General features: G+C 36.4%; 3 protein-coding genes across 3 annotated transcripts; all 3 read left to right on the top strand.

The window, feature by feature from the left end:
• The first annotated feature begins 1,911 nt into the window (after positions 1-1,911).
• Positions 1,912-4,259, top strand: LOC132952154 (heat shock protein 68-like). The gene has a single exon (XM_061024335.1). It carries the CDS (start codon positions 2,159-2,161, stop codon positions 4,079-4,081), a length of 1,923 nt encoding a protein of 640 aa, XP_060880318.1. The 5' UTR covers positions 1,912-2,158; the 3' UTR covers positions 4,082-4,259.
• A 502-nt stretch (positions 4,260-4,761) lies between these two features.
• Positions 4,762-9,401, top strand: LOC132952526 (presequence protease, mitochondrial). Its single transcript, XM_061024840.1, has 2 exons — positions 4,762-5,015; positions 5,834-9,401. Exon 2 carries the CDS (start codon positions 5,854-5,856, stop codon positions 8,860-8,862), a length of 3,009 nt encoding a protein of 1,002 aa, XP_060880823.1. The 5' UTR covers positions 4,762-5,015; positions 5,834-5,853; the 3' UTR covers positions 8,863-9,401.
• An 8,082-nt stretch (positions 9,402-17,483) lies between these two features.
• Positions 17,484-19,835, top strand: LOC132952280 (heat shock protein 68-like). Its single transcript, XM_061024538.1, has one exon. The coding sequence runs from the start codon at positions 17,735-17,737 to the stop codon at positions 19,655-19,657; it is 1,923 nt and encodes a 640-aa protein (XP_060880521.1). The 5' UTR covers positions 17,484-17,734; the 3' UTR covers positions 19,658-19,835.
• Positions 19,836-20,272: the final 437 nt, after the last annotated feature.

The following is a 20,272-nucleotide window of genomic DNA, read 5'->3' as shown; positions in this document are numbered from 1 at the left end:
GACTTTTATTATACATTTAGTCTTTAGATTCCAAAAAATAAATATTTTAATATATACCTACTACATATTACTACTTAGGTATTAAATTATTTAGGTAGGTACCTATCTATAAGATACAAGTTGTCAAGATATGTTTAAAATAATTATTTAAGCATATAGGACAGACATGTAACTATAGAGGAATAAATTCGCCATACTCTGATATAAGGATCAGCAGAACTGTTCAAAAGTACCTATTTTAATAATTGTAATACAGTAGTCGCCGCTTATTGGACTCACTTTGGGACCCAACAATTTGAGTCGATTAACTGAATGACTCAAAAAAATTTTAAATATGCTTAAATTTAAAAATTTAAAAACTTAAAAATATGTATTGAGATTCAAGGTATGTATAAAAATAAAAATCTAGCTATACGCAATTAAAAATAAAATACATACATAATTAATGAAATAAATAAATTTTTTAATAAAAATCCATCTAATGTTGATTGGATTTTCCCTTCTTCGGCCAACTTCATAATCTTTCATATTATCTTCATAAGATTATGTTTCTCGAATACGTCAAAATCGCCTCTTTGCTGAATCCCTTTACATAAAATTTGAAGCGCTTCTAGCATTTGTTTAGTTGATGGTGGTTTCTCTTTAAGCCGTTTTGACCGTATTTCACCACATATATCTTCCTCGGTAACGAGTTCGGTAGTTTTTTCATTTTTAAACGCGTAAGTGTGCTCAGGTAATGCCCTGAAATAAAGTCCAGTTTCATCCGCATTGAACACACAAGACGGAGGTTATTTGGCTATAAGAGATGGCCATTCTGAATTAATTCACAACCGTGCAGCTACTTGGTCTGCTTCTCCCTGTTCTCAATGTGGCTTAACGAATGAAATGTTTTCGCGTTGCTTCCATCGGTGGATAATATATATTGACAGAATAAACATATGATATACATTTCGAGTATCTACGGTTATACGTTTTTGAATTACAACTAAATAAGAAAACTTATTTGAGAAATCGAATGAATATAGGTATTTAATGTTGTAAAAATGTAATTCCACTTTCTTGTACATTTTTTTTTTTTTGATAAAATTAAAAAGAATTGTCTTATGAATTTCTAACAAATAATTTGTAGAATTTACTAGGTACTATTTTGTCATAATTCGAACTTTAAATGTTTATAAAAAAATTGTGTCTATGTATTTTCAATATTTTTCATTTGTCATTGTAACAATATATTAGGAGCCTTGTATTTAATTTTTAAGCATTTTGACAAAAAAAAAAAAAAATGTTGATATTTATAGAAAAAAAAAACGAAAAAAATTGGAAACTCAAAATGTCCGTAAACAGCTCAAAACGAATCAAAATATTTTTAAAATGTTATGGTGTATGGAAAAGGCTAATATTAAGTGAAAGTTTCATGTATCAACAGTCAAGTTTTTTGACTCACTCCTAAAACCAAATCGAATTAAGTAGTTAAAAACTAAAGCTTTTCTTTAATTTTGATTTTGTTTTTCCTTGCACTATAGAGAACTATACTTTTGACTAGATTCGCTTTCCCACAGAACAAGATACCTACTGTTGAAGAAAAACAATCAGAAAAATTAAAAACGGATTATTGTAAAATGAATACATTCATCGCTCCGCTCAGAATCTAAAAATTTAGCTGTATAAATTGTTTAATGGTCAGTAACCCAATGAAAATAACAATAATTAACTAGAAGGGCGGAGAAAATTCTCGAATGTTCTATAACACCATTCACCATTGTTGCATTACATTTATAAGATAGGTATAACTATAGAAATAATGGTACAGTAGGGTGACGGGCAGACAGCGCGGCGGTCACGGCAGAGCTCGCCGCTCGCGAAACGTATCGAACCTTCTCGAACATACGGTCGCATATATAAACGCTAGACGCGCGTTGCCCGGCATCAGTTTGAATTCAAAGCGGTAACAGTGCTATTCGTTGAACGAAACATTCCTGTTATATATTATACTGTCTCGTTTGACTTTCGGTGTTGTTATTGATTATTATAATAATTATTATTGATTATTTAATTCACAAGTGACTTTTTAAATTTAAATTATAAGCGTTATTTATTCTTATAATTTATTTTCGTATTAACTGTGCGTGTGACCAAAGTTGAAAACTATATCGCCGAAATGGTTGGAAGAACAGCGATTGGTATCGACCTGGGTACCACCTATTCTTGTGTGGGTATCTGGCAACACGGAAAGGTAGAGGTCATCGCCAACGATCAAGGAAACAGAACCACGCCGAGCTATGTGGCGTTCACCGACACCGAACGGTTGATCGGCGACGCGGCCAAGAACCAGGTGGCAATGAACCCAGTCAATACGGTGTTCGACGCCAAACGGTTGATCGGTCGTCGATTCGATGACGACAAGACGCAAGCGGACATTAAACACTGGCCGTTCAAAGTGGTCGACGATTTCGGTAAGCCCAAGATCCAAGTGGAATTCAAGGGTGAACGGAAGGTATTCGCGCCGGAAGAAATCAGTTCAATGGTGCTGACGAAAATGAAGGAGACCGCGGAAGCGTACCTGGGCCGTGCAGTGACGGACGCCGTGATCACGGTGCCGGCGTACTTCAACGACTCGCAGAGACAAGCGACCAAGGACGCGGGCGCCATAGCTGGTCTGAACGTGATGCGAATAATCAACGAACCGACAGCTGCGGCTTTGGCGTACGGTCTGGACAAGAACCTGAAAGGTGAGAGAAACGTGTTGATTTTCGACCTGGGCGGTGGCACGTTCGATGTGTCCGTTCTGCAGATCGACGAAGGTTCGATATTCGAAGTGAAGTCGACGGCGGGTGATACGCACTTGGGCGGCGAAGACTTCGACAACCGGCTGGTGTCTCATTTGGCAGAAGAGTTCAAGAGGAAATCGAAAAAAGACGTGCACGCCAATCCGAGAGCGCTGAGACGGTTGAGGACGGCCGCGGAACGGGCCAAGAGGACCCTGTCGTCCAGTTCGGAGGCCACCATAGAGATCGACGCTCTGATGGAAGGCATCGATTTCTACACCCGAGTGTCCCGAGCCCGTTTCGAGGAGCTGTGCGCAGATCTGTTCAGATCGACCCTGCAGCCGGTGGAGAAGGCATTAACGGACGCCAAGTTGGACAAGGGAGACATACACGACGTGGTGCTCGTGGGCGGTTCGACGAGGATCCCGAAGATCCAGAGTCTCCTGCAAAACTATTTCTGCGGCAAACCCCTCAACTTGTCCATCAACCCCGACGAGGCAGTAGCGTACGGCGCCGCGGTACAGGCGGCCATTCTCAGCGGTGACACGAGTTCTGCGATTCAAGACGTGTTGCTCGTGGACGTCACTCCTCTGTCACTGGGCATCGAGACCGCGGGCGGCGTGATGACCAAAATCGTCGAGCGTAATTCAACCATTCCGTGCAAACAAACCCAAACGTTCACCACGTACGCGGACAACCAACCGGCCGTCACCATCCAGGTGTTCGAAGGTGAAAGGGCCATGACCAAGGACAACAACCTGTTGGGTACATTCGACCTAACCGGCATACCTCCGGCGCCCAGAGGTACACCTAAGATCGAGGTGACTTTCGATATGGACGCCAACGGTATTTTGAACGTGTCGGCCAAGGACAACAGCTCTGGCCGCTCCAAGAACATCGTCATCAAGAACGACAAGGGCCGACTGTCTCAGGCCGAAATCGATCGTATGCTCAGCGAAGCCGAACGGTACAAAGAAGAGGACGAACGACAAAAAGTTAAGATCGCGGCCAAGAACCAGTTGGAGAGCTACGTGTATGGTGCTAAACAAGCGTTGGACGATGCCGGTGACAAGCTGACCGAGTCCGAGAGGAACACCGGAAAACGGGAATGCGACGCTGTCATTCAGTGGTTGGAGAACAATCAGTTGGCGGACAAAGAAGAGTACGAGTACAAACTAAAGGAAATCCAAAAGAGCTGCTCGGCTCTAATGATGAAGATACACGGTGCAGGACAAGCCGGTGATGCGTCTCATCCCGGTGCTCATGGTTTCCCTGGGCCCGGCTCCGGAGGACCTACCGTCGAAGAAGTCGATTGATTCATTTAACGATTTATAATTTTATTAAATATTTTGTAAAAAGGTACTATTGTGAACTGCTTCCTACATTCTGATTGTAAATAGTATTATATAGGTAGATTTAAGTCGAGACTGATTTTTCTTTTGTAACATTACCTACATTTTTGCAAAATAAATTTGATTTATTAGCTGTCATATATATTAATTATCGTTTTTATTTGTTTGTCTCGAAAAAATAGTATACTTCCTTATGTATTGTTATTGAACAAATTTTTTTGAACAGACTACAATAATGTATAGATAATAAATGTAATATCTAGAAATAAATACCATTGGAAAAAATTAACTTGAAAAAAAAAATTGCCAGAATAAACATACCGTTTAACTGATATATATAAGTGGTAACAGCCAACAGGTTGTACATCTCTACACGATTAAACATAATATGTGTTTGTATATAAATGCGTAATTTTGTACAAGCTATATAATGTAATTAATGGGCATTGTTCAAAATAATGCAGATATTTTCTAAAAAACGTAAATAAACATGAATAATCCGTATGGTATTCTGTGCTTTCTTACGCGGCTTTATATTCTCGTAAGTACTTGGAAGAAGAAAATATATTAAGGATCTTATCTTGAATCGTGATTCCTATTCCTAATACTGATAACCGAATAGCCGATAATATAGCTATCAATAATCAAGATCAACTTGCTGTTCTCTATTTTTTTAGTTAATGGTTTTTGCTGTATTAAACCGTCTTTATAATAGACGTTCTACAAAAGTAAAGTACTAACATGACAAAATATTAAATAACTGAATTATCTATTTTGTAGTCATAACAGAAAAAGTTATAAATTAGCAATTACCTAGTGATTTCATGTTTAAATAAATTAATATAGAATTATTAGTACTTGGTAGAATTTAGTTACCATCGGAAATACGTTTTAAGAAGTGAGTATGATTTATTTAAGACAATTTCATCATAACGTCAAATTGTAATTTGTTATGGAGTATGCAATATTTGTAATATCTAGTATACTTAATGTATAAACCATGGTACCTATAATACATTTATTTATATCACATATTACTAATTATATATCATTGTGAAATCCAGCGGTGTTCTCATAGAATTAGATTAGGTTTGTATTATGTTCTGTGTGTCATATGCCGTTGCTCTCGAGATTTTAATTCCATTAAAAATCACAAATTATTCATGATAAAAACAAATCTCATTAATGTGGAAGCGCCGGTAGGTACATGACCTCTGTTGATCTTTCTGACTAAACTGATTATACAATTTGGTTCTTATCTGGACTCCAAGACTCTTGAAAGGGTTAAACTTTTGAATTATGGCTGTGTCAGAATTAAAGAACAAGTAATCTAGCTTCTTAGAGGTGCATACTTTGTCAACTTATTTAATTCATTGATTTTTTTAAATGTTTTTTAGTTTTTAAGAAAAAATGTAATATACATTTTTTGTGTGTGTTAACACATTTTCCTCTTATTATCCATTAGTAAAAATAGTATAGACATGTTCAGATACTTGTTGGGATAATCACTGGTTATAAGTCCGTTTATGAAAAATTTTAGCATACAAACATTAAACAATTTGAATTATCCGTAACTGAATTCAAAACTGTACAAGTATAAATGTATGATATATAGAATAAAAGTAAATACTTATTAAAACACATTACATAACATTTTTAATTTTAACATTATTATAATACATTAGTGCTTAAACATTTTTTTTTTTTTTTTTACAGCGTTACCTTAATTGTTCAAGATGCTTAGGCTTTCAAAAACACTAAACAAACACCGTGCAAATATTCGGGGCCTTAGCATTCTAAAAACTAAAACATCAAATGACACTATTTTTGAAGTTGGGCAAGTAGTAGAAGGCTTTATTGTTAAAGAAGTCAGACCTGTTACTGACTTTCAACTCACTGCGCTGCGTCTTGAACACCAGAAATCTGGGGCAGATTATCTGCACATAGATAGAAACGACACAAACAATGTTTTTAGTGTAGCATTCCGTACAACACCAAAGCAGTCTAATGGATTGCCACATATTCTTGAACATACTACATTATGCGGGAGTAGAAAATTTCCATGTCGTGATCCATTTTTTAAAATGCTCAATCGATCCATGGCAAATTTCATGAATGCCATGACAGCACCTGATTATACCTTTTATCCATTCTGTACTGAAAATAAATCCGATTACTACAACCTAATGTCAGTGTATTTAGATGCTGTGTTCAATCCGATGCTACGAGAATCTGATTTTCGTCAAGAAGGTTGGCGTTTAGAACATAAAGATGTGGATGATACGAGTTCTCCAATAGAAATAAAAGGGGTTGTCTACAATGAAATGAAAGGCGTATATTCAGATAATCAACAAATTTACAATGAACATTTTCTGAACTACATTTTACCAAGTAATACATACGGCATAAACTCAGGTGGTGATCCTAATGTTATACCATCTTTAACTCATTCCGATCTCGTTGCTTTTCACCACAGATATTATCATCCAAGTAATAGCCGTTTCTATTCATACGGAAATTTTAACTTAGAAAATCACCTTAGATTTTTGAATGATACATTTTTAAAAGATTGTTTAGCAGATCCATCTATTAAAGACGAGACAAAGGTTCCAAATGAAAAACGTTGGGCAACATCTAAACGTGCTCATGTTGCTTGTAGAGAAGATCCAATGGTGCCTAAAGATAAACAGTCATCTTTAAGTATTGGCACCCTTTGGAGTGATATCACTAATACACAAGAAACTTTTGAGCTAGCCATACTTTCAAGATTATTATTAAATGGACCTAATGCTAAGTTTTACAAAGCTCTCATAGAACCAAACATTGGCACCGATTTCAGTGCTGCAACTGGCTTCACAGATCAAACGAGAGACTCATTTTTTGCAGTAGGGCTTCAGGGGTTAAATATATCAGATTTCGAACGTGTAGAATCAATTTATGAAGATACGATTAAATCAGTCATTAAGGAAGGTTTTGATAACCGTGACATTGATAATATTTTACATTCCGTTGAACTGTCTATGAGACACCAGACTTCAAATTTTGGATTACAATTATTGTATGGTACTTTGCCTATTTGGAATCATGATGGTAATATTTTAGATTCAATGTGTGTCAGTGAAAAGATAGATGAATTTAAGAAAAAATTATCTAATCAACCTAATTATTTACAATCGCTAGTCGATAAGTATTTGTTGAATAATAATCACAAACTCGTTATGACTATGTCACCAGAAAACAACTTTGAAGAATTGAGAAAAGAGAATGAGGAAAAGTTACTAAAAGAAAAACTGGCTCCTTTATCTGATGCAGACAAAGAGAACATTTATCAACAAGGTTTGGAGCTTCGGAAACAGCAAGATGCAGTACAAGATGTCACATGTTTACCATCTTTGAGCATCAACGATTTAAAAAAGACAACTGATTCTGTGCCACTTATAAGAGAAAACATAGATAACACACCAGTATTTATATTTCCACAACCAACTAATCAAGTGACTTATTTTAGAAGTTTAATAAACACATCACATTTATCTGATGATTTAAAGACACTCATTCCATTATTTTGTAATGTTGTTACCAGAATGGGTACCAAATCTATGGACTTTAGGCAATTTGACCAATTGGTGAGGAGATCCACTGGAGGTTTACAAGTGTCCCAATCCATTATAGATTCGCCTAGAAATTTATTCAACATGAAAGAAAGTGTTATTCTAAACTCGCATTGTTTGGACAAAAATGTTGATGAAATGTTTGATCTGTGGAAGCAAATATTTACACAAGTGACTTTTGAAGATGAAAACAGATTCAAAACTCTTGTACAAGAAGAAGCAAGTAGTTTGGCCAACAGTATTTCAGGTAGTGGACATATGTATGCAATGTTGTGTGCAACTGCAGGCATCAATCCAATTGATGCTCAACGTGAAACATACGGTGGACTACAATATATTAGTACCATGAAAAAAATCGCCCAAATTGATGATTTAAAACCAATAATGAAAAAATTAGAAAAAATCAGTGAAATAATATTGAACAAAAATACTATGAAATGTTCATTGACCATTGTAGACAATAACTCCACGGCAGTCAAAGGTCTGGAAAGTTTTCTTAATACAATTACTGGAAATTGGGATCTGTCAAATGAATATAATAAAATTGATAAACAAGATAATAATGTAAAGTGTTTCCATCATGTGCTACCATTTTCCGTCAATTATTGTGCAAAAGCTCTACCGGGTGTTCATTATGCTCATAAGGATTTTGCTCCACTTAAAGTTCTTTGCAAGTATATGAGCTCAAAATATTTATTGCCTACAGTGAGGGAAAAAAATGGTGCTTATGGTTCTGGTGCTTCACTGAGTATGTCTGGAAGCATTCAAATGTTCTCCTACCGAGACCCTAAACCAATTGAGACATTTGAAGCCTTTGATGGCGCTTGTAATTGGGTAAATAATAAAAAGATAACAATCGAAGAACTGAATGAAGCAAAATTAGCCATATTTCAAGGAATAGACCATCCGGTTGCACCAATGTCAAAAGGTAATGCATTGTTTTTCAATGATATGGACCAACAAATTAGACAAGAACACAGAAATCAAATTATGAATGTAAAAATTGATGATCTTTTAAATGTAGCTAACTTATATTTTTCAAACACAAATTTTGCTAAAGCTCTAATTGGTCCAGCAAATAATGGCATTAATTCGGCAACTAATTGGAATGTAACCAACCATGAAGACTTATAATTTTTTTAAATCATATTATTGTACAATGTATAATTTGTAAATTCAGAAATAGACTATGTTTATTAATGTTATTAATTTTAGAAATTATAATTCAACTGTTTGTTTAGAATATAATTTATTATAATTATAAATAGAACAAGTTTTCAAAAAAAAAAAATTTGATTAATATTAAAATGTCATGAATCTTAAACATACTTTGTTATTTTATTTTAATAAACACATAATAATAATAATAATAATATATTTTGCAAAAACAACAGATGATACATTATAATATAATATACACTTAACATAAATTAAACTGCAGCACCCCATGTAAGCTAAGTCTGTGCTGGGGGAGTGGTTCTTATCAATTACAATTTACTTATAATAACATAATGTAATAGTTAATATTAGAATATAAAAAAGTATAGTACCTATACAATATTATAACTATAATAAAGGTCAAAAATAAAGAAGGAAAAAATATAGTATAAGTATTACATAGTATTTAAATGTACTAACATTAATTATGTACTAGCTAAATCAGGGCTCTTTAGTCTTTACATAACTTTTGAAGAACTTAAAATTACAAAAATAATTTATATTGATATTTAAAGTTTGGCATTATATGTTTATACAGGGTGCTCCATAATTATTTTCCTGGTTTCAAAAGAATTTCTATATCTATAATAAAGTATTAAACTTCAAAAATTAAAGCCGGTATCAATCAAAACTTTAGGCAAATATTGTAATTTATAAATTAGAAAACTGGATGCTTTGTAAAATCACAATGGGGGCATAACGGTCCAAAAATTATGTGATACCTATTCAGTGTCTGTCTGCTTATAACTTGTATGTGCTCGATAATTAGTATAAGTTTACTGGCGCACAATACGTAATTAATCATCCAATACCAAATTATATAAAATAATATTGAATTATATTTATATACAAACAGGCATTTTTACGCAAAAATAGTTATTGACAAAATCAATGTACTTATTTAATTGTAATTCAAAATCGATAACATATTCTCCAAGAATATAATATTATTTATTATATATTTTCTGGATATTATTTACTTTGAAAATATTTTGGCTAATTTAGGACATTTAAAAAAGTTTTTTGGATTTTTCTTTTTAACACTTTTTCTTGATCAAAAAGTTTAATAACCTATTAGTTAATACAATAATACAAATATACAATGTTCCTCATGAGTAGTTTTTGCTGGAATCCTAAAAATAATCACATTTATACAGTTATTACGTATATACAACGTATACAATATTTTGTCTAGAGTCGTATGCAAATTTTGTTACAATTGAAAATTCATATAATTTTTAATTTTAGTATCCGAGACTTTATAAATAATAATATCTACTTAATTATTGAAATTAAATAACATGACATTTTTTTACGTAAGATAACGTACCTTTGAAAAATGGGTAGGCGTACCTAATCTAACCAATTGGTGTACCTACAGTAAACAATAAACAGTACGGGTAAATAAATAAACAAACACCATGTTTTATGAAAAAATATGGCCCACGTTGGCACATATTATATAGTGGACCCACTGGACCCGTAGGGTTTTCGACATATATACATATATAATGGTATTATAATTTATAGTAATATACTAATATTTAGTCACCTATACCTATAAGCTATAAGTTATAATACGTTGGCATTAATATTTATACTTCCCAGAAGAAAATAGTAAATACGCCGCCACCACAGTATTGGCTCGTCGCCTCGTTTGCTTATTTTTAGGATTTATCTCGTATATGATATTGTCTAAGAATTTAGTATTTTACATATTATTTTCCACAGTTAATAATGTGGCAAAGACACGGCACAGCGTGTCAGCTGTCACTTGTCGGCGTGGGCGAACAGTGATTTCTCACCTGTAAGCCCGGAAAAAAACGATAGCCTCTTCAAGACTCGAGGCGTCAGTCGTCAGTGATAAGTTCAGTCTCGTAAAGAACTTGAGTAAACTTATAAATACTCAAATATCTACGTACCTATTTTAGATATTTTTGAAAAAAGCACTCGGACAAAGTATTTTAAATACTTCTACTTTTTAATTGATATAATATATATTATGTATTTTCAATTCAGACGTAAAATAAAAAAAAAAAAACGAGAATATAATAAACAACTAAACAAGTCGATGTTGTATATTATATTATTATAACAATATATTTTTAACCTAACTAAGATTTTGATACATTCAACCTGTGAACTTTAAACAAGTATTTAACTACTAACTTTTCAGACAATGATGCATTTAAAAATATTTCCTAGGTTATGACGTAAACTCCGGGCGTTTTTTTCAGACATAAATCATAATTTGTAAATCAATTCATATCAAAAAACTAAAATGTATTATTAACTGGTTAATTGTTAGATGAACTCTATTTTTAGGTACCTATTATAGGTACTTATTATAAGTTGTAAACAGTTATGTATGTAAGAGTTTAAATAATGTATTTGTAAATTTTAATACAATAATTAGGAAAGGATTTGCGTTGTAATTTGTAAAATCGATTTATCTATAATCGTTACTAACAATTAACGTGCTTTCCAACTCTTATTCCTCTAATATATTATGTCAATTCAGGTTAGGTTATAGGTCGTTCATTAAGTACATTTTAAGCAAAATATAGCGATTACTTATTTGTTATGATAATTATAATATTTGTACACAGCCACACAGGCATGCCTACGAGCCAGTGCCGGATCTTGTCCTGGTGCAAGAGAAAATTTGGGGGCCCCCTTGAAAAACAATACAGTATTATACCATTATATTTTTTACTACAAATCAAATTGCATTATAAATTTATAACCATATTTTAACATACAGGTAATATAACATTTAAGAGTAATCTTAAATAATAAATAATTTATCTAACATAATTATTACATAAATATCTAAGATATTTTATTATAAGAAATATCTTTTATCGATTTTGCTTTGGCAGAATTGTCAGTTATTTTCTCAATATTTAGATTTTTAGTTTGTTCTTTTTCTATGTCTGAAATTACTATAGGTACTATAGATAAACGCACTCGTCCACACGCGTTTCTTCAGTAATTTTTTTATTAGTTTTAGTAATTAGCTTGGAAAATGATTGTTCTACTCCTGCCTTTTGCTACAGTGTTTGCTGGCATTATAAGAAAAATGATACAAGTTCTTAAAACGTCTGGAAAACTACGTAGGTACTCAATAAATCGTTGTTTATACTAAAACTACCCAAATATTTTATTATTTTTAGTTTTTATCTTTTATAATTGTTTTTTAAGTTAACATATGTCGTGGAAAGTCCGAATTAATAACATCATTAATTCTTTATATATGTTGAAACAAAATCGTATGATGCTTTAATACCAAATTTTATTTTCAATCGAAAATCATTTCGGCGGGTCGGTGCAGTACCTACTACCTACCTATAATAGTACTCGTATTACGAAAAAAAACAATGTGGTGTTGATACAACAATAACAATAACAAAAACTATAGTTATTATTATTATTGTTTTAAATTCTGAGCCGAGCGATGAATGGATTGATTTTACAATAATGTGTGCGTGTTTTCTTAAATTCATTATTCTTCTTTATCACATTTTGGGGGCAGAAAAAATGTCACCACTCCGGTAAGCTTATACTCTTACATATGATGTATTTCATATTTTCTTCATTGAGATTTAAACGGTAACGTAACAAAAAAATTGTTGGTTAATATTCTTTGTGGATCCCATGTGAACACGATCATGTTCAGTGGGGCCTGCATTATTCTGTTGAAATAAATAAAATCGTTCTCTTATTTAATACGAAAAATAAGGAACAACGTTTTACTGTGTATAGAAGAAATAATTTTATTATATAATCTCACGAAAGATGGAAAATGAATGCTTAGTGCTTTAAAATTTTGAACGCCAAAAAATGAAATATATTATGTGATACAAAAAAAGTATAGTAAAAAACAAGAATTAATAATTTAAATGAAAAAAAAAGGCATCGGACAAGAGGAGGCGATGTGGGGGGTACGTGATGGCGAGTTGGTGGTGTGATGATGTTGGTAACTGGTATATGGCCACTGGTCACCTCTACACCGTTCTCGCAGACGGTCCTGAGGGGCGGACGAGAGTCGCGGGCGCGTTTGCTCGAGACGCTAAGACGACCTGCATGGCAGCGGGCGAAGTCCGGCCACGACGGCTGCGAGAGCGACGGCGGTTGGCGACGAGAGGCTAGTGCGGGATGTCGTGCGCTGCTTGACGGTGCTGCAGGTGCTGAAGACGACTGTGGTGCCAGCGACGACGGTGAAAGCTCGGAGCGAGGTAGCGACTAAGACTATAATCTCGGTGCAGCTGTGGAATCGGCGTCAGTGCGACTCGGCCGGCGCGGGATCGGACCACTGGGCGAAAAGGGGAGAGAATCTGCGGACAGCGTCGCAACGCGCCGCTGTCCTGATGCTCTCCGTGGTTTTCGCCCTGGCGTCTCCGTCGGCCCCGGGGTGTCTGCCGCAGCCGATGGCCACGGAGTCACGCACCACCGAACCCCAGGCGAAACGTTTAGTTTCCTCGAGCCCGGCGCTGCAGACTATCGTGGTGTTCCTATAGCTACCCTGTAATTAAAGCCATCCGTCACTCACCCGCCGTGAGCTCTGAGGTCTCCGTCACCGCCGTCACGAATCGTCTTCGTGCAGCACTGCATTCGTCACTGTGCAGGTACCGTCGGGGACGGCGTCGTTGTCCGCGCCGGTACTGCTAGCCTCCGTCGTCGTGTCGTCGTCGCTCCCGGACCGAAGCAGCCGGGCGCCCGCCGCGCCGCCAGAGGGTCTCGCGTGTCTCGGCGACCTCGAGCGCGCAACGTCCGCGATCCCGTCGCGCTACCGCAGGATGGCCGGAGAACGTGTATCGGTGACTTACCGCCGATCACCACCCAAATGTGCACTGTCACGTACCTATTACCTCGACCCCACGTCGCCTCGCCTTGTCCGCTGCCCTCGGCCAGGGGGGAAACTTTCGGACGGTTTCACTTCGGGGGAGAACAACACAACACGCGTGTGGCTTTCGTTATACCTCTCCACGCAGAGGAGACAACTCTCGCCGTTCCACTGCGCGGAGCTGCGCGTATTTCTGTTTTGACCCCCGGGTCCAGCCAACCGATCAAGTTTCCAAAACTATTCCTGACTTCTAGTCCCCTGGCTGGCGTGGCGTCCCCCGCATCGCCACTTCGCTCCTTTTCCGCGGTTTCCTGCGCCGTCGGCGCGACCACCACGTCGTCTCCGATCGTTTCAACCGGTTCTGCCGTTTTGCAAGAATTGTCGGCCGGTTGAATGACGTTGTACGGAACGTAGTCGTCGCCGGCGAACCGTGTCGCATAGAACAAAAGTCCCTCTAAATCCCCGATGGTCGGTTCCTTGTCGATGTCGTCGAATCTGCTCAGTTCTTCTTCCATCATTTCGTATTCGACGTTGCTGATGATCTTGTCCAAGATGTGCTTGATGGTTGATTCCATTGTCATTTCGTTATTATGCGATGCAGCCATGTTTTACAGGATTTTTTGTCCGCGTATAGGTGTCAGAATTGCAAATGTGCCGATTCCGAATTTCTTCCTGGGCCGTCGACGATGATTTAAAACAAACATCGTTTATTAGTAGCCAGCGAGTACGCCATCACCTTATTAATCGACCGGCATCAGCTGCATTTCGGGCCCGTTTATTTTTCCAATCACCAATACGCTATTATTATTATTATTGGTATTCCAACTCTTACTGTATACTTACGCAGAGGTATACTATAATAATTGTATTATAATATTTTAACGAGGATTTATAATATATCGATCTGCATTAGCATTGTATTATACTGTCGTAAATACTCGTTAGTCGTTTTATACTTTTATAGGTAAGGTTTTTAGATTCCGAACGGAACGACCAATGCGTATTGCGATTTTACAATTATTGTTTTTTGTGTACGTGTTGTGGTATATATATTGCGTTTTATAGTAGAAAAAATGCTTTGATCTTCAACATTGGGGATGATTTCTGATCAAGTTGCATCTAGTTGGTACTATTTTAAAGAACGAAATTGCAAAAAAATAAGTTCTTTTCTTAATAATAAAAAAAAAAAAATGACAAAAAATGAGGGAAAATCTTTTTATGAGCATCTTTCATATTATATAATGTATATTTTTCAAATGGCTATTTAAGAGGTTTTTAATTTTCTATTTTAGGTTCTGAGCGAGCGATGCAGTGGCGCAACTTGATAATAAGGTGCTCATCATATGAACATTTCTAGACCAGGGCTCTTACCTGCTAGCAAGAATGAAATACAGACATACCTTATTGTAACTCTAAAAATATTATTTTCTCACGCATATAATAGTTAATAATTATTAGTTATACCTAATTTTACACAGGTTTCTCACATGGGTACTTAAAAGAGTAAAGACATTATTAATTAGTGTTATTATATTAAAACAAATAATAAAATATGACATTTGTATTATATTACAATAGCTGTCCGGCCCGATGTTGTCCAGGCCAAATATTTGTATTTTTAATAAATATATTTGTACAAAATGTATAAACCATATTTCATCTAATTTTAATATTAATATATGTAACAAATTGCAACCATTTCGAATTTAGATTGACAAAAAAAGAAAAAAATCATGTGAGATCTACCCTTTACCTATCTGAAGCCTATATGAGTTGATAAATCAAGCTACACCCTCCAAGTTTCAAGTAATAATCTATTGAAATAACTTTTATTGAACACGGTCATTTTTTTGATGCTATTAACTTCGGATAAACCAACATCCAATTTTAGTTGTACCTATAACCCGGTTTCGCCCGCCTTATGAAAAAATACAAAATTTAGATTATGTAAGTGTATCTTGGTTTTGGTGTACCTATCTAGGTATCTCAGTTTAAAGATAAATTTGGGTAACTTTGCGAACTAAATCGACCAAGATGGAGAATTTATTTGTGGTGGATTGGGTATATAGCACTTGGTATAAACCAAACGTGGTTCAAACTACTCTTTGAACTTTCCTGATATCTAGCTCGTGCTACGAGTACATTGCATAACATGTATCTAATATCTAGTGCTAGTCATCATTGACGGTATACACTATTACGGTAATATATTATATAACTTCAAACTTTCCAACGTTCGTATAAAAATAATTTGACTTTCCGGTAAACTGATAAATGTAAGACATTTTAAGTGAGATTTCGCATAAAATGTTCAAATCCGAAACGTTTTTATCAATTTCTAATTCGAAATAATTTTCCAATTTTCGCGATTTTTATGAATTTTTACAACATATTCACTTTAGACGCCCATAAAAAATTAATGTCGATTTTTATAATTTCCACTAAAAACAACTTATGAGAAACGTTGTATTAAATTTTGAACCAGCAAACAATTTTTTATTGACAATAATTTTAGATAAAATAAAACTCTAAATATTCTTGTGCATAATACCTATAGAGTTGATATATGTCGAACATTTATGGCGCATAGGAATTTCTAATATAAACGTTCATTGGAAAGTTCATTTATCTTTGGTTATTACTATATAACTATATTACTATACTACTACTTATAACTATATTATAACTATACATCTACCATATTTATTAAAATGAAAAACATTTTTACCAAAACAAATTAAAACATTTCGGTAAGTATAGGTACTCAAATATATTATATTATAATTGTAACCGTCGGACTTGAAATGGAAATTTATAAAAAAAAAAACAATACTATTGAGTGTCAACTATATTCTTGACACATTGAAATGTCATTATTAATACCAATGATGCATGTAATTACCATTTGTTATACTACTTATTATTAAACCTATATATTATGTTCTGTGGGTGGATGTGGATCCGACTATCTACTATGTAAAACACGTGAATAATGAATCGTTCTTTGAACTTTATAAAATAATTCCTTCAAACGTTTACTGTATAAGATAATTTAATAATTATTAAGGAATTTAATGCTTCGATTAAAATACTATTTTTTGTATAAAAGGTCCCTATGAGTCCCCCCCCCCCCCAATTGCGCTTATGCCGATAGTTGGGGACAAACACAAATCAAAAAATATTGATACAAAAAAATAAAAACACATCATTGTAAAATCAATATACATTCATTGCTACGCTCAGAATCTAATAATGAGACTTTGTTGCAAACGTAATAAAAATAACAATAACGAGAAAGACGGAGAAAATTCTCGAATGTTCTATGTATGTGTTTCGATTGTTGTATTATATTTATATGGTATATAGTGACTACTAAAATTACTGACTACATTGCGTCATAGGAATCTAATATTGAGACTTGGTACGTAGAGCAAACGTAGGTATAATGAAAATAAGAATGAACGAGAAAGACGGAGAAAATTCTCGAATGTTCTATAACATCATTGTTGTATTATATTTATAAGTCATATGTATATATACAGTGAAAACTAAAATTACTGACTACACTGCGTTATAGGTATAATGGTAAAGTAGGGAGACAGCAGGCAGACAGCGCGGCGGTCACGGCAGAGCTCGCCGCTCGCGAAACGTATCGAACCTTCTCGAACATACGGTCGCATATATAAACGCTAGACGCGCGTTGCCCGGCATCAGTTTGAATTCAAAGCGGTAACAGTGCTATTCGTTGAACGAAACATTCCTGTTATATATTATACTGTCTCGTTTGACTTTCGGTGTTGTTATTGATTATTATAATAATTATTATTGATTATTTAATTCACAAGTGACTTTTTAAATTTAAATTATAAGCGTTATTTATTCTTATAATTTATTTTCGTATTAACTGTGCGTGTGACCAAAGTTGAAAACTATATCGCCGAAATGGTTGGAAGAACAGCGATTGGTATCGACCTGGGTACCACCTATTCTTGTGTGGGTATCTGGCAACACGGAAAGGTAGAGGTCATCGCCAACGATCAAGGAAACAGAACCACGCCGAGCTATGTGGCGTTCACCGACACCGAACGGTTGATCGGCGACGCGGCCAAGAACCAGGTGGCAATGAACCCAGTCAATACGGTGTTCGACGCCAAACGGTTGATCGGTCGTCGATTCGATGACGACAAGACGCAAGCGGACATTAAACACTGGCCGTTCAAAGTGGTCGACGATTTCGGTAAGCCCAAGATCCAAGTGGAATTCAAGGGTGAACGGAAGGTATTCGCGCCGGAAGAAATCAGTTCAATGGTGCTGACGAAAATGAAGGAGACCGCGGAAGCGTACCTGGGCCGTGCAGTGACGGACGCCGTGATCACGGTGCCGGCGTACTTCAACGACTCGCAGAGACAAGCGACCAAGGACGCGGGCGCCATAGCTGGTCTGAACGTGATGCGAATAATCAACGAACCGACAGCTGCGGCTTTGGCGTACGGTCTGGACAAGAACCTGAAAGGTGAGAGAAACGTGTTGATTTTCGACCTGGGCGGTGGCACGTTCGATGTGTCCGTTCTGCAGATCGACGAAGGTTCGATATTCGAAGTGAAGTCGACGGCGGGTGATACGCACTTGGGCGGCGAAGACTTCGACAACCGGCTGGTGTCTCATTTGGCAGAAGAGTTCAAGAGGAAATCGAAAAAAGACGTGCACGCCAATCCGAGAGCGCTGAGACGGTTGAGGACGGCCGCGGAACGGGCCAAGAGGACCCTGTCGTCCAGTTCGGAGGCCACCATAGAGATCGACGCTCTGATGGAAGGCATCGATTTCTACACCCGAGTGTCCCGAGCCCGTTTCGAGGAGCTGTGCGCAGATCTGTTCAGATCGACCCTGCAGCCGGTGGAGAAGGCATTAACGGACGCCAAGTTGGACAAGGGAGACATACACGACGTGGTGCTCGTGGGCGGTTCGACGAGGATCCCGAAGATCCAGAGTCTCCTGCAAAACTATTTCTGCGGCAAACCCCTCAACTTGTCCATCAACCCCGACGAGGCAGTAGCGTACGGCGCCGCGGTACAGGCGGCCATTCTCAGCGGTGACACGAGTTCTGCGATTCAAGACGTGTTGCTCGTGGACGTCACTCCTCTGTCACTGGGCATCGAGACCGCGGGCGGCGTGATGACCAAAATCGTCGAGCGTAATTCAACCATTCCGTGCAAACAAACACAAACGTTCACCACGTACGCGGACAACCAACCGGCCGTCACCATCCAGGTGTTCGAAGGGGAAAGGGCCATGACCAAGGACAACAACCTGTTGGGCACATTCGACCTAACCGGCATACCTCCGGCGCCCAGAGGTACACCTAAGATCGAGGTGACTTTCGATATGGACGCCAACGGTATTTTGAACGTGTCGGCCAAGGACAACAGCTCTGGCCGCTCCAAGAACATCGTCATCAAGAACGACAAGGGCCGACTGTCTCAGGCCGAAATCGATCGTATGCTCAGCGAAGCCGAACGGTACAAAGAAGAGGACGAACGACAAAAAGTTAAGATCGCGGCCAAGAACCAGTTGGAGAGCTACGTGTATGGTGCTAAACAAGCGTTGGACGATGCCGGTGACAAGCTGACCGAGTCCGAGAAGAACACCGGAAAACGGGAATGCGACGCTGTCATTCAGTGGTTGGACAACAATCAGTTGGCAGACAAAGAAGAGTACGAGTACAAACTAAAGGAAATCCAAAAGAGCTGCTCGGCTCTAATGATGAAGATACACGGTGCAGGACAAGCCGGTGATGCGTCTCATCCCGGTGCTCATGGTTTCCCTGGGCCCGGCTCCGGAGGACCTACCGTCGAAGAAGTCGATTGATTCATTTATCGATTTATAATTGTATTAAATATTTTGTAAAAAGGTACTATTGTGAACTGCTTCCTACATTCTGATTGTAAATAGTATTATATAGATAGATTTAAGTCGAGACTGATTTTTCTTTTGTAACATTATCTACATTTTTGCAAAATAAATTTGATTTATTAGCTGTCATATATATTTATTGTTTTTATTTGTTTGTCTCGAAAAAAATAGTATACTTCCTATGTTTTATTATTTGCACAGACTAGGTACAATAATTTATTAATAATAAATACTAATATTATCAAAGTATAGAATATTATTGATACATTATTAATTATGATATAATACGATTACAAATTGTAATTTGGTAGAGAATCGCTCAAACTAAATTTTTTAAGTAATTGTCAAAAAACTTCAGAATATTCTCTTTTTTTGGAAAAATATTTTTTTTTGAGTTCAAAATACTAAGAAAATACGTTCACTGGAATTTTTGTTTTTAAATTTAGTATTTTTACGGTTAACGTGTTGGTGAAATCAGAACTTCTTATCCTACTTACTTTTTTTGTAAATTACGAGCATTGAACTCAATGGAATGAATTATCATGCAATAAATTCGAAATTTGCTCATAA

Source organism: Metopolophium dirhodum, chromosome 9 (assembly GCF_019925205.1).
Source record: "Metopolophium dirhodum isolate CAU chromosome 9, ASM1992520v1, whole genome shotgun sequence".
Classification (NCBI taxonomy): Eukaryota; Metazoa; Arthropoda; class Insecta; order Hemiptera; family Aphididae; genus Metopolophium; species Metopolophium dirhodum.
Note: the sequence above shows the minus strand (reverse complement) of the source record. Positions and strands in the feature narration are given on the sequence as shown.